The sequence below is a fragment of the Dendropsophus ebraccatus genome, chromosome 6, assembly GCF_027789765.1.
Source record: "Dendropsophus ebraccatus isolate aDenEbr1 chromosome 6, aDenEbr1.pat, whole genome shotgun sequence".
NCBI classification, from domain to species: Eukaryota; Metazoa; Chordata; class Amphibia; order Anura; family Hylidae; genus Dendropsophus; species Dendropsophus ebraccatus.
In genome coordinates this window covers 119787299-119808368 of record NC_091459.1, presented here as the reverse complement: position 1 = coordinate 119808368, position 21070 = coordinate 119787299, and the positions used below count along the sequence as shown (strand labels likewise).

Genomic DNA, 21070 nt, shown 5'->3' with positions numbered 1-21070 from the left:
TGTTGCAGTGTGTATTATAATTAGCCTGCTGCGGGTTCTTACAGTTGTATCCAGGCTAAACAATGCTATGTGAGCTTAATATTTCCCTGCACTGATACACTGTAACAAAATGTCAGCACTGGGGGGAGATCTGTGCTGATGGATTTTCTCCCTCTTAGGACCCCCATAAGCCTTGTTCATTAGAGGTGGGAGATTTACACGGGGACTTAAGCCTGGAGAGTGAATTACATCTCTGATCGAGAGAATTAATTGTCCCATGAAATCCATTACAGCGGGAGGAGGATTAGAGGCGGAATGTACCAGGAGGGGGAGGGGGTGTGAGGACAGGAGGGGGGAGCCCAAAAAGTGGACCTGTCTCTACCACAAACCGTAATGTGATGAGCCTGTGTGAAAACCAAAAACAACAGCACAGTATAAACCCTAGAAGTGCACTGCATTGCTGCTGTACACGTCATATAGGTAAATGATAGTAAGCTGGTATCTAGGTGCTGTCACTGGCTTATTACCATTTTGTATTATTGCCTTTGCTTAATATATACAGGATACGATATAGTTTTTCTATGGACATATAATACTGTACATTGAGTAAGCAAAAAAAAAACTAAAAATACCAAAGGTCATCTTTGCCATGTACTGAACTGGAATCAAGTAGTTTTCATTAGTGTCACTGGTGGCTTCCCCTGGTGGCTATATATATTACATTTCCCTATGATGATAGCATGTACTGTCAAGTGAGTGAAACATAGAGGTTGTCACCTCTGAAGTGCTACTGAACTGGTGTATTTATAGGTTACAGTACTGTCACTTGCTTATTATCTCTGTCATAGCTTCTGCTGATTTAAATAATAAATAAAAAAGATCTTTATTAATAATAGAAAGCGACATACACACATCCATTAGTCTAAAAGTAATTAAAAACCACAGAAGTATCACAAGGCAAAGGTGCCAATGCTTTATAACTCCGTCGGAAACCAATGCCCTACATATCCTCAGCACAAAAAGCAAAAAAAAAAGTATAGAACAATATACCCTAATAGTACAATCCAGCTAAATCCACATAAATATCTTAATCAAACATGCAGATTGTGATTTTTGATCTGTAGTATCTGGTAAGGTACATTACTGTCACTTGCTTATTATCTGTGTTATGGATGGCCATCCTCATGACATCAGCATATAGAAAGCATCACTGAGCACTACACAGAATACAGTGCCGGGCAGGTAATGGAAGAACGCTGTAGCACTGTGTTCCTCCATTACTGTCGCTTGCTTATTATCCTTTTTATTAATTGATATTATTATAAGATTGACACTTGCTTATTATCTGTATTGTGGATGATCATCCTCAGGACATCAGCTTATATCAGTATCTGAACATAGGAAGCATCACTGAGTACAACACAGCATACAGCATCTGGAGTACAGAGGTGTGATCCCTCTTTACTGTCACTTGCTTATTATCCATATTGTGGCCGACTGTAATCAGGACACACAAGCCCAGGGGTGGCAACAAATCCAAAAGAAAAGAAGAGATGGCACGTCCAGATGAGATTCAGTAATTTAGTGACTCACTGATGTGCGATGTTTCGGCCATATGGAGCCTTTTTCAAGCACTGTCGCTTGCTTATTATCCTTTTTATTAATGGAAATTATATTGCCATTGACATTTGTCTCTGTAGATGGCACACCTCATTTAGTATAACGTAGTGTACAGTGCCAGCCTTCCAGTGCATGGTGTTCTTCCATTACTGTCACTTGCTTATTATCTCTATTAATCACGATGGTCCAGGGTGCAGATCACGCGTTTCCAGCTTGGGTATATGGATGATGTGCGTCATTTGCGTCCGCACAGGATTCTATATTTAGAATGACTTTATGTGGAATATTTTATGTCTGCCATCGCCTGCACTCAAGTGTCATCACTTCCCTTTCTGAATGGAACATATGTAGATTGTGCTATGTGCCGCAGTGCCAGATTACAGCTGTCATTACCAGATAGCGGCTTCGCCAGGATTAGACAGTAAGAAGCTTAATTTGGAGCGATTTGCTTTGATTTGTGAGATTATCGACTAACACCACCGTTTTAATCCCTGCTCTCTGTTAAAACATCCCTGGGCTTTTTGATTTTTCCTGGACATTTTGCAGCTGCTTGGGGGCAGGGAATGATGGTGAACACTACAAGCCTGAGTGGCTGATAAAAGGGAGCAATAGAGGGCAATCAACTACACTACAGATAGGGAGGTGGTAATGTTGGGTTAGTTTACCTTTAAATACTTGGATTGGATTATTGAGTTACTAACCCTCTAGCCACCAGGGATATCATTAACCACTAGACATGAGAATTATTAACCTTCTAGATGCCAGGGATACTGTGATTTGCCTATTATGTACAAAAGATATAATTGAATATCATTAAATATAACAGAATACCGGATGGTTTAAGAACGTCCCTAGGGGTCCAGTGTTCTAATGACATCCCTAGGAAAAAGAAGAATCCATTCCTGGTGGTCTGGGGGTTTAAAGGGTTTATCCAGTGCTACAAAAATATGGCCACTTTTCCCCTTACTGTTGTCTCCAGTTCAAGTGCAGTTTGCAATTAAGCTCCATTTACTTCAATGGAACTGAGTTTCAAAACCTGTACCCAAACTGGAGACAACAGTAGGGGGAAAGTGGCCATGTTTTTGTAGCGCTGGATAACCCTTTTAATATCAATAAGGGTAGTCCAGTGGTCTACTGATATTCCTTGGAGGAGCAGTAACCATTCCCGGGGGATCAGTGGTATAAAAACATCCCTAATTGTTGAGTGGTTTAATAATATCCCTCATGGTCCAGTTACCATTTCTAAGCCACTGGACCACCCGGGATAGTATTAAACTGCCAGCTAGACTATCAGATATACAGTTGGTATAGAAAGTATTCAGACCCCTTTAAAATTTTCACTCTGTGTCATTGTAGCCATTGGTAAGTTCAAAAAAGTTATTTTTTTTGCTCATTAATATACACTCCGCACCCCATTGTAACAGAAATGTAGATATTTTTGCAAATTTATTAAACAAGAAAAACTGAAATATCTCACAGTCATGAGTGTTCAGACCCTTTGCTAAGTATTGAGTAGAAGCCCCCTCCCCTTTGAGCTAATACAGCCATGAATCGTCTTGGGAAAGACGCAACAAGTTTTTCACCCCTGGATTTGGGGATCCTTTGCCATTCTTCCTTGCTTATCCTCTCCAGTTCCCTCAGGTTGGATGGTGAACGTTGGTGGACGCCATTTTCAAGTCTCTCCATAGATGCTCAATATGGTTTAGGTCAGAGCTCTGGCTGGGTCAGTCAGGAATGGTCACAGGGTTGTTGTGAAGCCGCTGCTTTGTTATATTAGCTGTGTGCTTAGGGTCATTGTCTTGTTAGAATATGAACCTTCGGCCCAATCTAAGGTCCAGAGCACTCTGGAAGAGGCTTTCCAGGATATCTCTGTACTTGGCCGCATTAATCTTTCCTTCAGTTGCAACTAGTCCTGTCCCCCATAGCATAGTGCGGCCACCACCGTGTGTCACTGTCTGTCCCCCCCCATAGCATGATGCTGCCATCACCATGTGTCACTGTTGGGATTGTATTGGGCAGGTGATGAGCAGTGCCAGGTACCAAAAAGTTCAATCTTTGTCTCATCAGACCAGAGAATCTTATTTCTCCCAGTCTTAGAGTCCTTCATATGTTTTGGCAAACTGTATGCGGGCTGTCCTATATCTTGAGGAGAGGCTTCTGTCGGCACCCTCCGCCATAAAGCCCCGACGGGTGGAGACTGCAGAGATAGATGTCTTTGTGGAACTTTCTCCCATCTCCCTACTGCATCTCTGGAGCTCCGCCTCATTGATCTTTGGGTTCTTCTTTACCTCTCTCACCAAGGAAAAGATGCATGCTGCCAAGTACAGAGAGATCTCTTGACATCAGACTGGGTCGAAGATTCATCTTCCAACAATACAATGACCCGAATCACACAGCTAAAATAACAAAGCAGCGGCTTCACAACAACTCTGTTACCATTCCTGACTGGCCCAGCAAGAGCCCCGAGCATCTCTGGAGAGACTTGAAAATGGCGTCCACCAATGTTCACCATCCAACCTGAGGGAACTGGAGAGGATAAGCAAGGAAGAATGGCAGAGGATCCCCAAATCCAGGGGTGAAAAACTTGTTGCTTCTTTCCCAAGACGACTTATGGCCGTACGTCTGGGTACGTCTGTTTTTTTATTCTGTCAGTATGGGGTACAGAGTTTACAATAATGAGCAAAAAATGAAATTTTTTGAACTTACTAAGTGGTTGCAATGAAGCAAAGAGTGAAAAATCTAAAGGGGTCTGAATACTTTCTGTGCCCACTGTATATACATCAGACATGGGTCACTTGTATATTGGTGACAGGTGGAGCATGAATGGCTTTGCTGGACACTCTCCAAGAGTAAAAGGCTTCTAGAATCGGCTGCTCCGGTCCTGGCGCAGGTCCAGGTATCTGAGGCTTAATGCGCTGTTATAATGTCCTGCTCTGCTCCCTCCATGTTTGTGCCTGCTGCAGGCACTACGTATAATAATGGCTTTCCTGCCCCCGGGATATGTATACACTCAGATTTGTAACCAGAAAATTAATTCCGCTTTCTTTCCATGTGGAGCGTCCCACAACGGGTTAACGTGTTGCTACTGAGCTGCAGCCACCGCTGTGATGTAATGAGCGCTCGGCTCTGCCTGGTGAGCACAATCCCCTATAGGGCCAAACACATTAGTCATAAAAGAGCCGGAGCGCAGGCTGCACAGATGAGCCGCAGGCGACCGACCGCTCACATGCTGCTCCGGCTGGTGGAGGACTACAAGAGCCAGAAATGGATTCAATATAAAGCTAGCCTATAGGCAGTACAACTGAGCTGAGAAGATGATGTAGTGTTATAGACGGGGGTTTACACCCCTGGAGTCTCTCTGTGGTTTGTGAAATTCACAGCAAAGCTGCAATAATACTGCGACAAAGTGTAGACGTGTGAATGCCGCCTAAGGATAATGCCACGCATTGTAACTCTATGCAGTAAGGCAGCGTGCTGGCTCAGGTAATGCTGCACTGCGGACGCACTACGGATAAATCACAGTGATAAGTGTGGAGAGCGTAATGGAAACTGTCTGGCAGTGCATAAAGGTGATACCGCCTATACAGCAGCCTATAGAGGTGATATGACCTGTGACATGGCCTGTGCGGAGGAGAAATGTCCTGTGCGGAGGAGAAATGTCCTGTGCGGAGGAGAAATGTCCTGTGCGGAGGAGAAATGTCCTGTGCGGAGGAGAAATGTCCTGTGCGGAGGAGAAATGTCCTGTGCGGAGGAGAAATGTCCTGTGCGGAGGAGAAATGTCCTGTGCGGAGGAGAAATGTCCTGTGCGGAGGAGAAATGTCCTGTGCGGAGGAGAAATGTCCTGTGCGGAGGAGAAATGTCCTGTGCGGAGGAGAAATGTCCTGTGCGGAGGAGAAATGTCCTGTGCGGAGGAGAAATGTCCTGTGCGGAGGAGAAATGTCCTGTGCGGAGGAGAAATGTCCTGTGCGGAGGGGACATGGCCTGTACGGAGGAGAAATGGCTTGTAAAGATGACATATGGCCTGTGCGGAGGGGACATGGCCTGTGCGGAGGGGACATGGCCTGTATTACAGTGTATGGAGGGGATATGACCTTTCCGGCAGTGTATAGAGGGGATATGGCCTGTAGAGAGGGGATATGGCCTGTACGGAAGGGATATGGCCTGTATGGCAGTGTATGGAGGGGATATGGTCTGTACGGCAGTGTATGGAGGGGATATGGTCTGTACGGCAGTGTATGGAGGGGATATGGTCTCTACAGCAGTATATGGATTTGATATGGCCTGTACAGCAGTGTATGGAGGGGATACGTCCTGTACGGCAGTGTATGAAGGGAATATGGCCTGTACGGCAGTGGAAAGAGATGATATAGCCCTGAAATCAGATTTGTAGAGGAATATAGTAAGGGCTGTCACTTATGTGAGCAACATATTGCAGTAATGAAATGGCAGTAATGATGTAAACTATGTAAATGCGCCCAGAAGTCGCACGATCCCTATCGGTACCAGTCACGCAGCTCTTCCCCCCCCCCCCCCAGTGCCAGCAGTGCCGGTCCTGAAGAACCCCAAGCCTCCCACCCCTGGTGCTGGTCTTGCAGCCCCCCCCTCCGTGCCGATCCATCAGCTTCCCCCAGTGCCGGTCCGTCAGCTCCCCCCAGTGCCAATCCCGCAGCTACCCTGGTGCCAATCTGGGGATGATCAATGGTCTTCAAGGGATTTCCCTGTTCTGTTTCAGTAGTGTCTGGAAGTGAACAGGTTAATGCCCCAGCTTCAGGTGGTGAATGTGTCACGGTGAGTAGAAACACGTAGGGGGTTTCTGCATGGATATTACCTCCCGCAGTCGTGATAGAGCAGAGGCGATTGTGCGCTCATTGTCTGAATGTGACTCAGAACTGTATTTAATCTGCAGATTACAGGTTACAATGTGACAGTCTCAGCTTTGCGCATTGTTCTGCATCGTGATCACTTATCCTGATCCCTCACTCCCCATATCCCAGGATTACACAGGGACTACATGGCCCGCTTACCTGCCCCTCACAACACAACCTCCTCCATTTGACGCGTGACATTGAGGTCTTTGGGCCCGTGACCGGTGTCCGGGCCACAGCTGCCACGTAGAGCTAACCTAAGATGTGGAATGCTCATACTGTCTGCTTGAAGACCAATAGAGGTCCAGACAGTGGGCATTATGGGAGTTATTGTTCTGCAGCAGCTGAGAATTGCCATGGAGGATATCCTGGTGACATTCATCGGCTGCCCTATTTTCCAGGTCACAGCTATGATGGCAGACGACCGTTACAAAGGTTATATCATGGCGGTCAGTCATACAGCAGCAGGTGTCACACACGTCCGCCTCAGTGGAGGGGGCGACATACTGCGCTCAACATTCTTTCATGTCCCAGCATATGACCAGTGTGGTAATAAATTCCATCCTCGCTGATCACCTGACACACATGAGGCCTGAGACGAGAGGACGGGTTATATTCTCTATATACAGCTCATGTCACTTCCTCTTAAGATTTAATACTTGGCTCTTGATGAAGGAAGGAAATTGGTCACTAGAACTAATACTGTCTCCATTACACAACCCTGTGCCATATCTTATTATAGGACATTATACCAACTCCTGGTAATAGCTGCTACATGAGCGCCTCTTATCCTCGGGTGTAATGTTATATTATACTAATATTCATGGAAATTATAATACAGCCCCTATGTGCAAGAATATAACTACTATAATGCTGCTCCCTATATACAAAAATATAACTACTATAATACTGTCCCCTATATACAAGAATATAACTGCTATAATACTGCTCCTATATACAGGAATATAACTACTATAATACTGCTCCCTATATACAAGAATATAACTACTATAATACTGTCCCCTATATACAAGAATATAACTGCTATAATACTGCCCTCTATTTACAAGAATATAACTACTATAATACTGCTCCTATATACAAGAATATAACTACTATAATACTGCTCCTATATACAAGAATATAACTACTACAATACTGCTCCCTATATAGAAGAATATAACTACTACAATACTGCTCCCTATATACAAGAATATAACTACTATAATACTGCTCCTATATACAAGAATATAACTACTATAATACTGTCCCTATGTACAGGAATATAACTACTATAATACTGCCCGCTATGTACAAGAATATAACTACTATAATGCTGCCCCTATGTTATTCTCTGTGAGTGGCGGTGGGTGTACCCTGGCTCGGCAGGTATATATACCAGTGATGTATAGTGAAATGGTGCTAGCTGTGTCAGGGCCCCTGGGAGTTCCTTCAGTTACGCTGACGTTCAGTGTTTTGTGCCCCAGACGCCTCCACCTGGTAGTGCCGCACGTGCCGGCATTTATTTTCAGATCCGTCACATTATTGCGCTGAGTTTGCAGTTATTCTCATTGTTGAGGCTTTGTTTTTGGAGCAGACAGATGGCCCATTGTATGTCTAGTATGCAGCTCTGGGGTATAATACAGGATGTAACTCAGGATCAGTACAGGATAAGTAATGTATGTACACAGTGACCCCACCAGCAGAATAGTGAGTGCAGCTCTGGGGTATAATACAGGATGTAACTCAGGATCAGTACAGGATAAGTAATGTATGTACACAGAGACCCCACCAGCAGAATAGTGAGTGCAGCTCTGGGGTATAATACAGGATGTAACTCAGGATCAGTACAGGATAAGTAATGTAATGTATGTACACAGTGACCCCACCAGCAGAATAGTGAGTGCTGCTCTGGAGTATAATACAGGATGTAACTCAGGATCAGTAATGTATGTACATAGTAATCCCACCAACCAGTAGAACATATTGCCCCCACTATATATTTCTTGCCCCTGTATAGAGGCAGCACTGGGGGTATATTGAAGCTGAATAGCCCCCAGTCCCTCCTGTATATTGTATGTGTTATGTAGAGATGCCCATAAGCCCCCCTGATCCAGTTACGATCCTTCTTCCTGGTCCGGGAGCTTTCCTCCAGCTCTGACAGTGACCTAAATCTGCGGGATCTGATCTGCTGAGTAAACGGTTTAAAAGCATTGAAATAATGTGAAGGAGCAGAGAGCGGTCACATGGTGCCCACCCTGACAGCGCCAAGTGCCATCAGATGCTGAGGTGCCACAACCAGAAGCTACTCCACCAGTCTGCAGTATAGAAAAAGGAGGGGGGTGCAAAGCTAGAAAAAAACAGCACAGAGCGTTTAAGGAGAGCATTTAATGATCTTGTGGGGCTTGTTATCTGTCAGGTATTACAGACTGCGTAACTTAGTGGACACAAAAGGACCTCCCAGCAGCACAGAGTATTTCAGGAGAGGTACAATGTGCATATGGGAGATCACATACTTGAATTTGCAATATTTCACCAGCAGCACAGAGTATTTCTCACTTTTTTTAAAAAACTTTTTATTTTCCATTTTTTAAACCATATAAAAGAATCCATATACATTTTAATTCCATAATTCATAAATATTACAATTCAAACCCCTTCCTTCCCCCTCCCTCTGCCTCTGTGGGGTGGAGAAAAAAAAAAAAAAAAGGAAAAACAACCATCCAATTAATTAAAATCTGAGACTTTGATGCTGCGTTTACACGAAACGATAATTGGCCCGATCGTACGATTAACGTTGTCGGAGTAACGATTTTTTTTTCATAACGATCAGCGTTTAGACAGTACAGGGTGTCCCTCTATGCCGACGATGTTTTTTTTTTTTTTTTTTGAAGGATCCCAATATTGCAGTTCTGAAAATTATGGAGTTGGTAGAAAAAACGGGGAGATTTTCGGGCCTAAAAATAAACTGGGCAAAAACTATCCTTATGCCATTGGGAGTAAATCAGCATTTTGCTTTACCTCCGCTGAGGGTACTAGAAGAAGGGGATAAGTTTAACTATTTAGGCATAGCATTTTCTAGAAATATTAGTGAATATAATAAGTTAAACACAGAGGTGGTAATGGAGGAAATCGAGAGGACATGTAAGGTTTGGCAGAGGCTGTGTCTATCTAGAATGGACCCTATAGTATTGTTAAGAACAGTGATTTTGTACCTTTTTTCAGCCGCGGCACACTTTTTATACTTAAAAAATCCCGGGGCACACCACCAACCAAAATGACACTAAAACAGTACATATTATACATATAGTTAATAATATAGATTCTAAATGTATTTATACTCACTCAGTGTGAAACCTGGGTTCTTCTCCCCCCTGTGCTTCTCTCCTGTGCTTCTCTCCACCATACTTCTCCCCCATGCTTCTCTCCTGTGCTTCTCTCCCCCATGCTTCTCTCCACCATAGTTTTCTCTCCTGTGCTTCTCTCCCCCATGCTTCTCTCCACCATACTTCTCTCCCCCCTACTTCTCTCCACCATACTTCTCTCCACCATACTTCTCCCCTGTGCTTCTCTCCACCATACTTCTCCCCCATGCTTCTCTCCTGTGCTTCTCTCCCCCATGCTTCTCTCCACCATAGTTCTCTCCCCCATGCTTCTCTCCTGTGCTTCTCTCCCCCATGCTTCTCTCCACCATACTTCTCTCCCCCCTGCTTCTCTCCACCAAACTTCTCCCCCCCCCCCTGCTTGTCTCCGCTGTTTCTCTCCCCCATCCCCAGGTTTCTCTCCCCCCCTTCCTCCTCACCTCCTCCGAGATGGTCGCCACTGCTGTCCGCCTCACCTACTGGGCGCCCGGGAGCGTGGTGCGCTGAGGCGGGCCGTAGCGCACACGTTGATTGGATGCGTGCATCACGGCCCGCCGCAGCGCACCGCGCAACCGCCCACATTATAATCCGCTGCGCATTGCCGGGGAACAAAACACAGGGGCACCATAGTTTAGGGAACTTTCCCCGTGGCATACCCGACCATGTGTCGCGGCACACTAGTTGAAAATCACTGGTTTAGGACAATATGTCTTCCCAAGTTCCTATATGTGTTTGGATCTCTGAGAAGAGCCTAAGAAGGATTAGGATTAACTCCCTAATATGGGGTAGAAAAAGGGCCCGATTAAAGTTAGAGGTGCTTTGTCAACCAAGAAATATGGGTGGCCTGATTTTCCAGACTTAAAAAAATACTTCCTAGCCTCACAGCTATACTGGTTAGTAAATAGAACACAAACCAATTTTTACCAATTAGTTGGGGAAGAGGTAGGACATAGATCTTACACAGTGTTTGAGTATCTAGAGGGGGGATATTGGAAAGAAGGACTGGCCCATGATTCAATCTCTAGGGAAAACATGGCAGACTATGAAAAAGGTGCGGAGATTGAAGTCGGTTTTCGAGTTTACTCCAATTTGGGGGAATACTAGGTTTGAGGAACTGAGGAAGATTGGAGTGATAAGAAGTTTGGACAAAAGAGGTATTAGGAACCTGGGTGATGTGTTTTATAGAGGGCAGGTTAAGAAATGGGAGGTGATCAAGAGTTAATCAAACCATAATGCCTTAGGGAGATCGTATTATCTCCGGTTATGCTGCGTTTACACGAAACGATATTTGGCCCGATTGTACGATTACCGATGTCGGAGTAACTATTTTTTTTACATAACGATCAGCGTTTAGACGGTACGATATATCGTACGGAAAATTCGTTTTGCAATCGCTTAAGCCTATCTCACACATTGGTTAAATCGGCGAACGACTGTTTACATGGAAAAATCAGCGATTTTTTTGCGAACGACGATTTGAGAACATGTTGTAAGATCAAAATGAACGATTTCTCGTTTGATCGTTCGCTGCGTTTACACGTGCGATTATCGTTCAAATTCAATCGTTATCGCGCAAATTGGCACGATAATCGTTACGTGTAAACGCAGCATTAGGGACAGCATTAGAGAAGCTTTCAATACTGAAGAATGGGTTGTTTGATTATGATTTTTTGGTTGATCGCGTTATGAGACAAGACATAGGGAAAAAGGTGATAGCACAAATATATGTCCAACTGAAGGGTAGAGAGGTGGTGAAAATAAGAAGCAAGGGGAAATGGGAGGAAGAGGTTGGGAAGTGAACAGACAATCAATGGCTTAAAATATTCGCAGGAGTTAATTTGGTATCTAAATCCGGAAATTCCAGACTGGTACAGTTCAATATGATACATAGGATTTATTTCACACCAGTTATATTAAAGAAATGGTCGGATAGTAACTGTCCTAGATGTGAGTATCTGGAGGAAGATTTCATTCACATGATATGGTCATGTAAGGAAATTCAGAAGTTTTGGAGGGTGATATATGAAGAGATCAAAAAAATAATCGAGATCCCCTATAATCCAGCTATGGCTATATTAGGGGAAGATACAGGTCTGAAAACATGTAAAAAAGACCGTAGGAAGACCCTGAGCACAGAGTATTTCTGTAGAGGAGGGTGTTGATGTATGGTTGGTCTCCCTCTCCACCCCTTCCCCCTCAGCAGCACAGAGTATTTCTGTAGAGGAGTTTGCTGATATATGGTAGGTCACTCTCCCCTCCCCAGCAGCACAGAGTATTTCAGCAGAGGAGGGTGATCATCTATGGTAGGCCACTCTCTTCCTCCAGCAGCACAGAGTATTTCACTAGAGGAGGGTGATCATTTATGGTAGGCCACTCTCCCCCCCCAGCAGCACAGCGTATTTCTGTAAAGGAGTAGGCTCCTCAGCAGCACAGAGTATTTCTGCACTCATCCTCTGGCTTTTAGGGACTGATTAGAAGCGGCTCCCTGGAGAGTGACATTTCATCCAGACTCCCTTTAATCTTTGGGTCATGTGACTGTGTTTTTCGCGTCTCCATCTAGAAGCATTAATCTGGCGTGAATGACTATAGCGGAGACGCCAATGCCTCATCCCTTATAGTGTCAGCCACAGATCCGCAGCCTCCGCCATAGACGGATGATCTGCCTGGACCATGCCAGGCAGGGCTAATACTGGACAATGATGACCCTATAAGAGATGTAACGGGGGGATTATCAGGAGTAGGTGTGAGGGTGAACACAGGATCAGTGTATACCATGTTATGGTGGCGCTCTGCTGCTTACTATCAGACTCTGTATAAAGCTTCCTGCTTGCTGTCAGTGAATGGGACTATAGGCTGAAAACCCATCCAGACCCCTTATAGTGTTTCATATAGTCAGGTGGTGTCAGCTCATTGTATGCTATGGCCGGTAGTAGATGGGAATGGGTTAAATCTCCTCACATTATAGCGGAGGGGGGTCCCTGCTTTCAGGTTTGGATTCTTCTACTGACAAGTCTCTGGTGTTACTGTGAGACTCTCTCCGCCTCGCGGTGACTCATAGCATGGTGTGACAGTCAGCGCTGCAGATAATACAGGGGGTGAGGGCATCACCCACACTGTGCCCGCCTCACAGCTAATACACAGACAGCTACCCCTGTATTATCAGCAACACCCCCACCCTGAGCCTACCCACAATGCCCTGCGCTGCTGCATCTGGTGGTGACATCAGTACATTACTCCATGTCCTCTAACCACCCCACATAAGGGTGAGAGTCACAGATGCCCCCGCAAATATGTATCAGCCACACATCCCCCATAACTATGTATCAGCCACACATCCCCCCATAACTATGTATCATCCACACATTTCTCCATAACTATGTATATGCCACAGATCTCCCATAACTATGTATCAGCCACACATCCCCCCCATAACTATGTATCAGCCACACATCCCCCCCCATAACTATGTATCAGCCACACATCCCCCGATAACTATGTATAAGCCACACATCCCCCCCCATAACCATGTATCATCCACACATCCCCCCCCATAACTATGTATCAGCCACACATCCCCCCCATAACTATGTATCATCCACACATCTCTCCATAACTATGTATCAGCTACACATCCCCCCCCATAACTATGTATCAGCCACACATTCCCCCCATAACTATGCATCATCCACACATCCCCCATAACTATGTATCAGCCACACATCCCCCCCATAACTATGTATCAGCCACACATCCCCCCCATAACTATGTTTCAGCCACACATCCCCCCATAACTATGTATCAGCCACACATCCCCCCATAACTATGTTCTGTTCTTAAGGGCCTATTACACTGGTCGTTCCCCGCTCGCTGCCGCCGCTGTTCAGCGTGGCGGCAGCGAGCGGGTAAGTGCGGGGGGGCTGCCCGGGTAATCGCTGATCGTCCGGGCAGCCCATAGGATATAGCAGCGTCTGCTGCCGATGCTCCTATTCAACAGAGCAACGGCAGCAGATTGCTGCTATATCAGTCGCTTGTTTTTCAACATGTTGAAAAACCAACGACTGCAACGATCAGCCGACATGAACGATGTCGGCTGATCGTTTCACTCTATTCCACGGCCAAATACGGACGATAATCGGTCCATGGAATAGGGCCTTTAGTGATGGCCCTGCTTTCAGTAGTGGTCCTGCTCATAGTGGTGGCCCTGCTCTCAGTGGTGACCCTACTCTCAGTGGTGGCCCTGCTCTCAGTGGTGGCCCTGCTCATAGTGGTGGCCCTGCTCTCAGTGGTGACCCTACTCTCAGTGGTGGCCCTGCTCTCAGTGGTGGCCCCGCTCTCAGTGGTGGCCCTGCTCATAGTGGTGGCCCTGCTCTCAGTGGTGACCCTACTCTCAGTGGTGGCCCTGCTCTCAGTGGTGGCCCCGCTCTCAGTGGTGGCCCCGCTCTCAGTGGTGGCCCTGCTCTCAGTGGTGGCCCTGCTCTCAGTGGTGGCCCTGCTCTCAGTGGTGACCCCACTCTCAGTGGTGGCCCCGCTCTCAGTGGTGGCCCTGCTCTCAGTGGTGGCCCTGCTCTCAGTGGTGGCCCTGCTCTCAGTGGTGGCCCTGCTCTCAGTGGTGGCCCTGCTCTCAGTGGTGGCCCTGCTCTCAGTGGTGGCCACTGCTCTCCGGTGTGGCCACTGCTCTCCGGTGTGGCCACTGCTCTCAGGTGTGGCCCTGCTGACAGTGGTGGCCCTGCTCTCAGTGGTGGCCCTGCTCTCAGTGGTGGCCCTGCTCTCAGTGGTGGCCCTGCTCTCAGTGGTGGCCCTGCTCTCAGTGGTGGCCACTGCTCTCCGGTGTGGCCACTGCTCTCCGGTGTGGCCACTGCTCTCAGGTGTGGCCCTGCTGACAGTGGTGGCTCTGCTCTTACTTTTGGCCCTGCTCACAGTACTGCCCCTGCTTTAAAGTGTGGTCCCGCTCAAAGTAATGGTCCTGCTAACAGTAGTAGTCACACTCATAGTGCTGACTGTCCCCTCACTTATGTCATTTGTGTCATCTTGATGTCTGTGTTCTCCCCCAGGCGTGTGTGGCTGCTGTGGAGCGCTGCGTCCTCGCTACAAAAGACTGGTGGACAATATCTTCCCAGAAGACTCAGAGGTGAGCATTCAGGGTAACTTGTGTATTTTTAGGGCTACAGTATTTCTTCCTTGTGTTCCCAAAGTTTACACCCAGTTACAGATTACATGTCTTTAGGCTGTGTATGGTATTGCAGCTTCATTTACCTAAAGGGGTCAGAAAACATAGCTGCTTTCTTCTAAAAACAGCGCTACTCTTAACCTCACTTTGTGTGTGGTATTGCAGTTTTTCACTATTGAAGTGAATGGAGCCATGTTGTAATACCACACACAACCTGAGCACAGAGGTGGCGCCATTTTTGGATGAAATGTTTTCTAACCCCGGCCAGGTTGAGAGGCGCTGGTTCCAGATCAGAGGGAGATGCTGAGCACTGTAAACAGTGAGGGCTGTGTACAATGTTATTCCCTTGAGGTGCAGGATGGGAATGTGAACAGGAGACGTTCTAGACGCAGGTCTCGCTGGTGACATTGGGTGAAAACCGTCACGTCATCACTGCCATCTGCTGAGCGAGCTTCAGAGATCCGAGCCGCGGGGGAACCGCTCCTCTATGGGGAAAACAAGGATGAGAATAACAAATGATGTCATAGAGAAAGAAGATCTAATAGAACAGCTTTATAATATCCATCATCTATTATACTGCATTATATCATACACAATCTAATAGTTATCAGCCTGAGAACGGCCGTATAATACCCATCATCCATTATACAGGATTGTATTATGTTACAGTATATTATTGTTACACTGCGGTATATTATACCAAATAATGCTGAATTCTGTAAGTTTATTATACTATAGTGTGCTCTATTATATTACAGTGTAGTCCACTACCTCACTATAGAAATTATTATTTGATATCACACCACATTATACTGCCTTATATTGCGTTATATTATACCGCTATCCTACTAGTACATTGTGTTTTACTATTCTATTGTAGTCTTGTCTACTAGTTGGCGTTGTTCCACTTTACTCTAGATAAATGACTCCACAATATGTTATACTACATTATATAATGGTGTAGTATACTGCTATACTACTAGTTTATTATTCTATTGTAGTGTTTTCTACTAGATGATGATTTCTTACATTACACTAGATATATTACATTACACTAGATATATTATGTTACAATATATACTAGGTTATATTACGGTATATTATGCTACTGTACTACTATGACACCACAATATACTGAATTACAATATATTATACTGCCTTATATTATGGTACATTATACTGCTATAACACTATTACTAGGTAATATAACGGTATATTAAACTGCTATGCTACAGTGACACCACAATATACTGAATTGCAATGTGTTATACTGCCTTATATAATACCGCTATACTACTAGTATATTGTGCTTTACTGTTCTATTGCAGTCTTAAATAGTGTTATTCCACATTATACTAGATATGACTCAACAATACATTATACTACATTATAATACAGTATATTATGCTGCTATACTACTATGACACTGCAGGATATTGAATTACAATATATTATACTGCCATACAGCTATGACAACTCAATATACTTAATTAAACAATATATTATACTGCCTTATATTACGGTATATTATACTGCTATACTACTATTATATTGGCCTTTACTATTCTGTTCTATATTGTAGTGTAGTCTACCAGATGATGGTATTCATTATGCTAGGTTTATGACTCCACAGTATATTATACTACGTTATATTACGGTATATTGTTAGAGGAGCTGTTCACACCTCATGTATTCCTTCATGTTGAGAGTATTCCTCCAGCAGAGGCTGCAGTGTACAGTACAGAAGATACAGCCCTTACCCCCATCTATACAGCGTACACTGTGTGACTATATACCGCTATATAAGGTTGTATAACAGATGGGTTTTTTTTATACTGTATTTGGTGGTGATGGTTGATCTCATGTCCTCCCAGGATGGTCTGGTCAAAGCAAACATGGAGAAGTTGACCTTCTACGCACTTTCCGCCCCAGAGAAGCTGGATCGCATTGGCGCCTACCTTTCGGAGCGGCTTAGCAGGGATGTGTCCAGGCACCGCTATGGGTACGACCACTGCCCCTCACTCTATTCACTGTATATGTACTGACTCCATGACCTCCATGACCCCAGAGTGAATGTACCATAGAGGCCGCCGATGTGGATGCAATAGGGCCCCCGGACCAATCCACCTCAATAGAAGTGATTGTTAGTGAGGGCTAGAGGCTGCTTTTAGTTCTGAATCTGGAGATTTGTTCTTTATTTTGCAGATTGTCAGAGCACTGAGAGCGCAGGAGTAATGCTCCTATAATAACAGATAAAAGCTCCCCCCCCCCCATCAATTATAACATGGGTACAGTGAGCGGGGGAGGAAGAGGAGGAGGTGGCCCTGCTGTTATCTCTGTCGTATAACTAGGCTCCGATATCATGGAAAATAGTCTTTTGTGTTAAGTTACATAGGACTGCAGGTTTCATCTGCTACATAACCTGTATTCGGAGAGTTATTACTGTGTTATCTGTGGTGTTACTTTGGACTGCGGGTGACATCTACTACATTATCTGTATTTGAAGATTTATCACTGTTATCTGTGGTGTTACATAGGACTGCAGGTCCCATTTACTACATTATCTGTACTCAGAGAGTTATCACTGGGTTATCTGTGGTGGTACATAGGACTGCAGGTGACATCTACTACATTATCTGTATTTGGAGAGTTATCACTGTTATCTGTGGTGTTACATAGGACTGCAGGTGACATCTACTACATTATCTGTATTTGGAGAGTTATCACTGTTATCTGTGGTGTTTCATAGGACTGCAGGTTTCATCTGCTATGTTATCTGTATTCAGAGAGTTATCACTGTGTTATCTGTGGTATTACATAGGACTGCAGGTCCCATCTCCTACATTATCTGTACTCAGAGAGTTATCACTGTGTTATCTGTGGTATTACATAGGACTGCCAGTGTCATCTACTACATTATCTGTACTCAGAGAGTTATCACTGTGTTATCTGTGGTGTTACATAGGATTAAAGGTCCCATCTCCTACATTATCTGTACTCAGAATTATAGGTGCCTGTCCTAAGACGTTGTTGCTGTGCATTATGGGAGATGTAAAGTTCATAGCAGAGTAAAATAGAATAAAATAAGCACATTACATGGACTGAGAGCTTATTAGAAGTCAGTAGAATTCAGATTACAGCTCTGGCTGTTCCTAGAGTATAAGATATGACAGGACTGATGTTTATGCTGTATCCCTGGTTTAGGACAGCGCCCCTGGTGGTGGTGGGGACAAAACACACCTGTTACTAGTGCTGCAGCTTATACAGGTGTCTGCAGTGTCACCTCTGCACATCAGGAGGAGATGTGTGACAGCAGCTGCCATGGCACTTACTATGGTGAGTTATGGTTACTAGTGTGAACAGGTGTGTGAAGAGTCTCATCTCCTCTGCACAGTCACACACGTGGGATCAATGACTCCTCGAAAGCTTATGGTATGTGTGTAGAGAAGATCAGCAGTAGAGGTGGAGACCATATTGGTTGTCATCCAGCTTTCCAAGAGTTCTGAATGTCAGATGTGAAATTCCTTGTCCTGATCTCACCTTGCATGTTTTCAGCTCCACTCACATCTGAAATTCTGCATGTAGTGTTCACACAGCACACAGTACATGTCCTACAATGAGCCATGGCAGATCATGTCTTAACAGGGGAGGTGGTAGGCCACGCACCTGAGAGCTAACAGGAATGCAGCAGAATTATCATTGCAGCTCTGAAGTAGATGGGTATGCGGCCCTTGTGGGCCTTTATCGTAGCCAAGGGGGCATTTTGGAGCCGTTTCAATGCTAAAAGGAGCTAAAAAAAAATAGTCCAAGTACTTTGGATTCTAATGTTTGGGGAACAGTTTGTTAACCCTTTTAAAAGTGGTTTTCTTAAAGAGTTTTCTAGGATGACAGGAACATGCCCCCCCCCTCCAACATAGCGCCCCACCTGTTCTCAGGTTGTGTGTGGTACTGCAGCTTAACCCCATTCACTCAGATGGAGCTGAGCTACAATATGTGACACAAGGGAAGCAGCCATCTTTCTCCGAATTCTGGTCAGAGTGACACAGGGGTGCCCCCTATGAGAACAAAAGTGGTATATAAATTGGTACATTATTGCAAATTTTGACAACATTGGGAAACATTGTAATATTGTGATTTTTACCTCTAGTGGCCTTTTATAACCTTCTACTGGGGTCTGGCGTCTGGGACCCCCTTGCCCCCCAGAGTGGGCACCAGGAAGCGGCCCTGCTTTTCTCAGTGGTGGAACCCCCAGCCTTCTACCATGTCCAGGCCTGGGCCCAGTGCAGCCCACTGTCTTGTGATAATCACCCTGTACACTGTGTTACTCTTCGGTGAGATTTCGGGGAGTGCGCCCCCCCAGGTCATGAAGGAGATGTGATCCTGTGTCCTGTCAGTCTTATATCACAAGCTTTAATGCCTCACATCAGCCGCGTCGTCCTAATGCCCTCAGATTGTGGATTACTCTCCAGGACACATCTGTTCAGCCGCACACGGACTCATCCGCACCAGCCTGCCTCCTCTGCTACAGATGCTCCGGAGATCTTTAGGAAGAGCACCAGGCGGCATTGGCGCTGCCCTCCCTTCGCTTTGCGTCCAGATCTAAGCCCGGGAAGATGAGTTGCTGGTGCAGGTATCGGCTCGCACTACACCCCTCGTCCCTGTGTTGTCTTGTAGGTCATTGGCAGACATCCTGCATTGCAGAGAGGGAGCCGGGGGCTGCTGATCGGCCTGAGTAGTGCCTGGCGGGCAGAGCTGTGCCAGAGGGCAGGAGGGGATCTGAGAAAAGTTTTGGGGGAAGATATGGGATAGGAGGTAGGATGTGATTACTCTGCTGTTATGTCTGGTTATTGGGAGGGAGGCATGTAGCATAGCTGAATTTGTTATATAGCTTTGCTTGTTTAGATCTCACAGCATCTGTAACAAGGTTCTGACTTTGTACCTTCTCAGCTACCTTCTCTGTTGCAGGTTTAAGGGTGCACTGTGATTATAGAGTAGTTGTAGTCCTATGTAACACCACAGATAACAGAGTGATGACTCTCTTGAGTACAGATAATGTAGTAGATGTCACCTGCAGTCCTATGAAACACCACAGATAAAACAATGATAACTCTCTGAGTACAGGTAATGTAGTAGATGGAACCTGCAGTCCTATGGAACACCACAGATAACAGAGTGATAACTCTGAGTACAGATAATGTAGTAGATAGAACCTGCAGTCCTATGTAACACCACAGATAAAACAAAGATAACTCTCTGAGTACAGATAATGTAGTAGATAGAACCTGCAGTCCTATGTAACACCACAGAACACAATGATAACTCTCTGGCCCCTGTAATGTTAGTCATTTATAAGATCTCTGCTTGCTGTCACTTTGCACTGGTCGCCCCCTGTATGGAGATGCCCCTGCTCTTTACATGGCGTCTATCCTCTCTCTCCATAAATCCTTGCAGCGCTGATCTCACTGTCACTTGCATTTTGTAGAGACATAATAACATTGCTCCAGTCATAATGTGTCTCCTCCAGAGCAGAATTTATAATAATCCCTGTATGAGCTGGCTGCGCTCCACGCCTGGGATTTATGAGGCAGCGGCACCATCACTACTGGTCACTGCGGCTATGGCTGAACCATGGATCTATAGGAGCAGGGAGATTGCTACATCTACCCCCATCAGATCCCTGGACTGACAGGCTTTGCATTTTGGTGATGATTAGCATTGAGCCGGCGCCGCTCGTCTCTTTACCCCACCCTATATATACTATCCACCTCGGCTGCTGCAGAACCTTATCCCATATATAATGTTGTATACATTTGATTTTCTTGAGCTAATCTTGAGTTGCTTCATGACTCCAGTCACCCTCAGAGCTGCATTCACAATTCTTATTGTTAGCTCACTATTGCCCCTACCACCTTAAGCACCTTTCTGTATTGCATTATGGTGATTGTAGTGTAATGTGGCATGATACCATGTGAGCGTCAGCTAAGTATCGACACATGATAGGGGGTGGGCAGCAGAATTGTGAATGCAGCTGTGGATGTGACTGGAGTAACATGAGTTGCACCATAACTTGTCATTTA

At 45.3% G+C, this 21070-nt stretch overlaps 1 protein-coding gene across 3 annotated transcripts in view; it reads left to right on the top strand.

Moving 5' to 3' along the window:
- The window catches only part of EFR3B (EFR3 homolog B), a 115411-nt gene that overhangs the window by 57976 nt on the left and 36365 nt on the right, over nt 1–21070 (top strand). For 2 of the 3 annotated variants that reach the window (XM_069975762.1, XM_069975761.1), the window contains exons 2-3: nt 14878–14954; nt 16868–16995. In XM_069975762.1, coding sequence (XP_069831863.1) covers nt 16889–16995 — 107 coding nt within the window. In that variant the 5' untranslated portion in view covers nt 14878–14954; nt 16868–16888. Of the gene's footprint in view, nt 1–5463; nt 5583–14877; nt 14955–16867; nt 16996–21070 lie in introns of those variants that run through there. The other variant, XM_069975760.1, reaches the window with a different exon arrangement.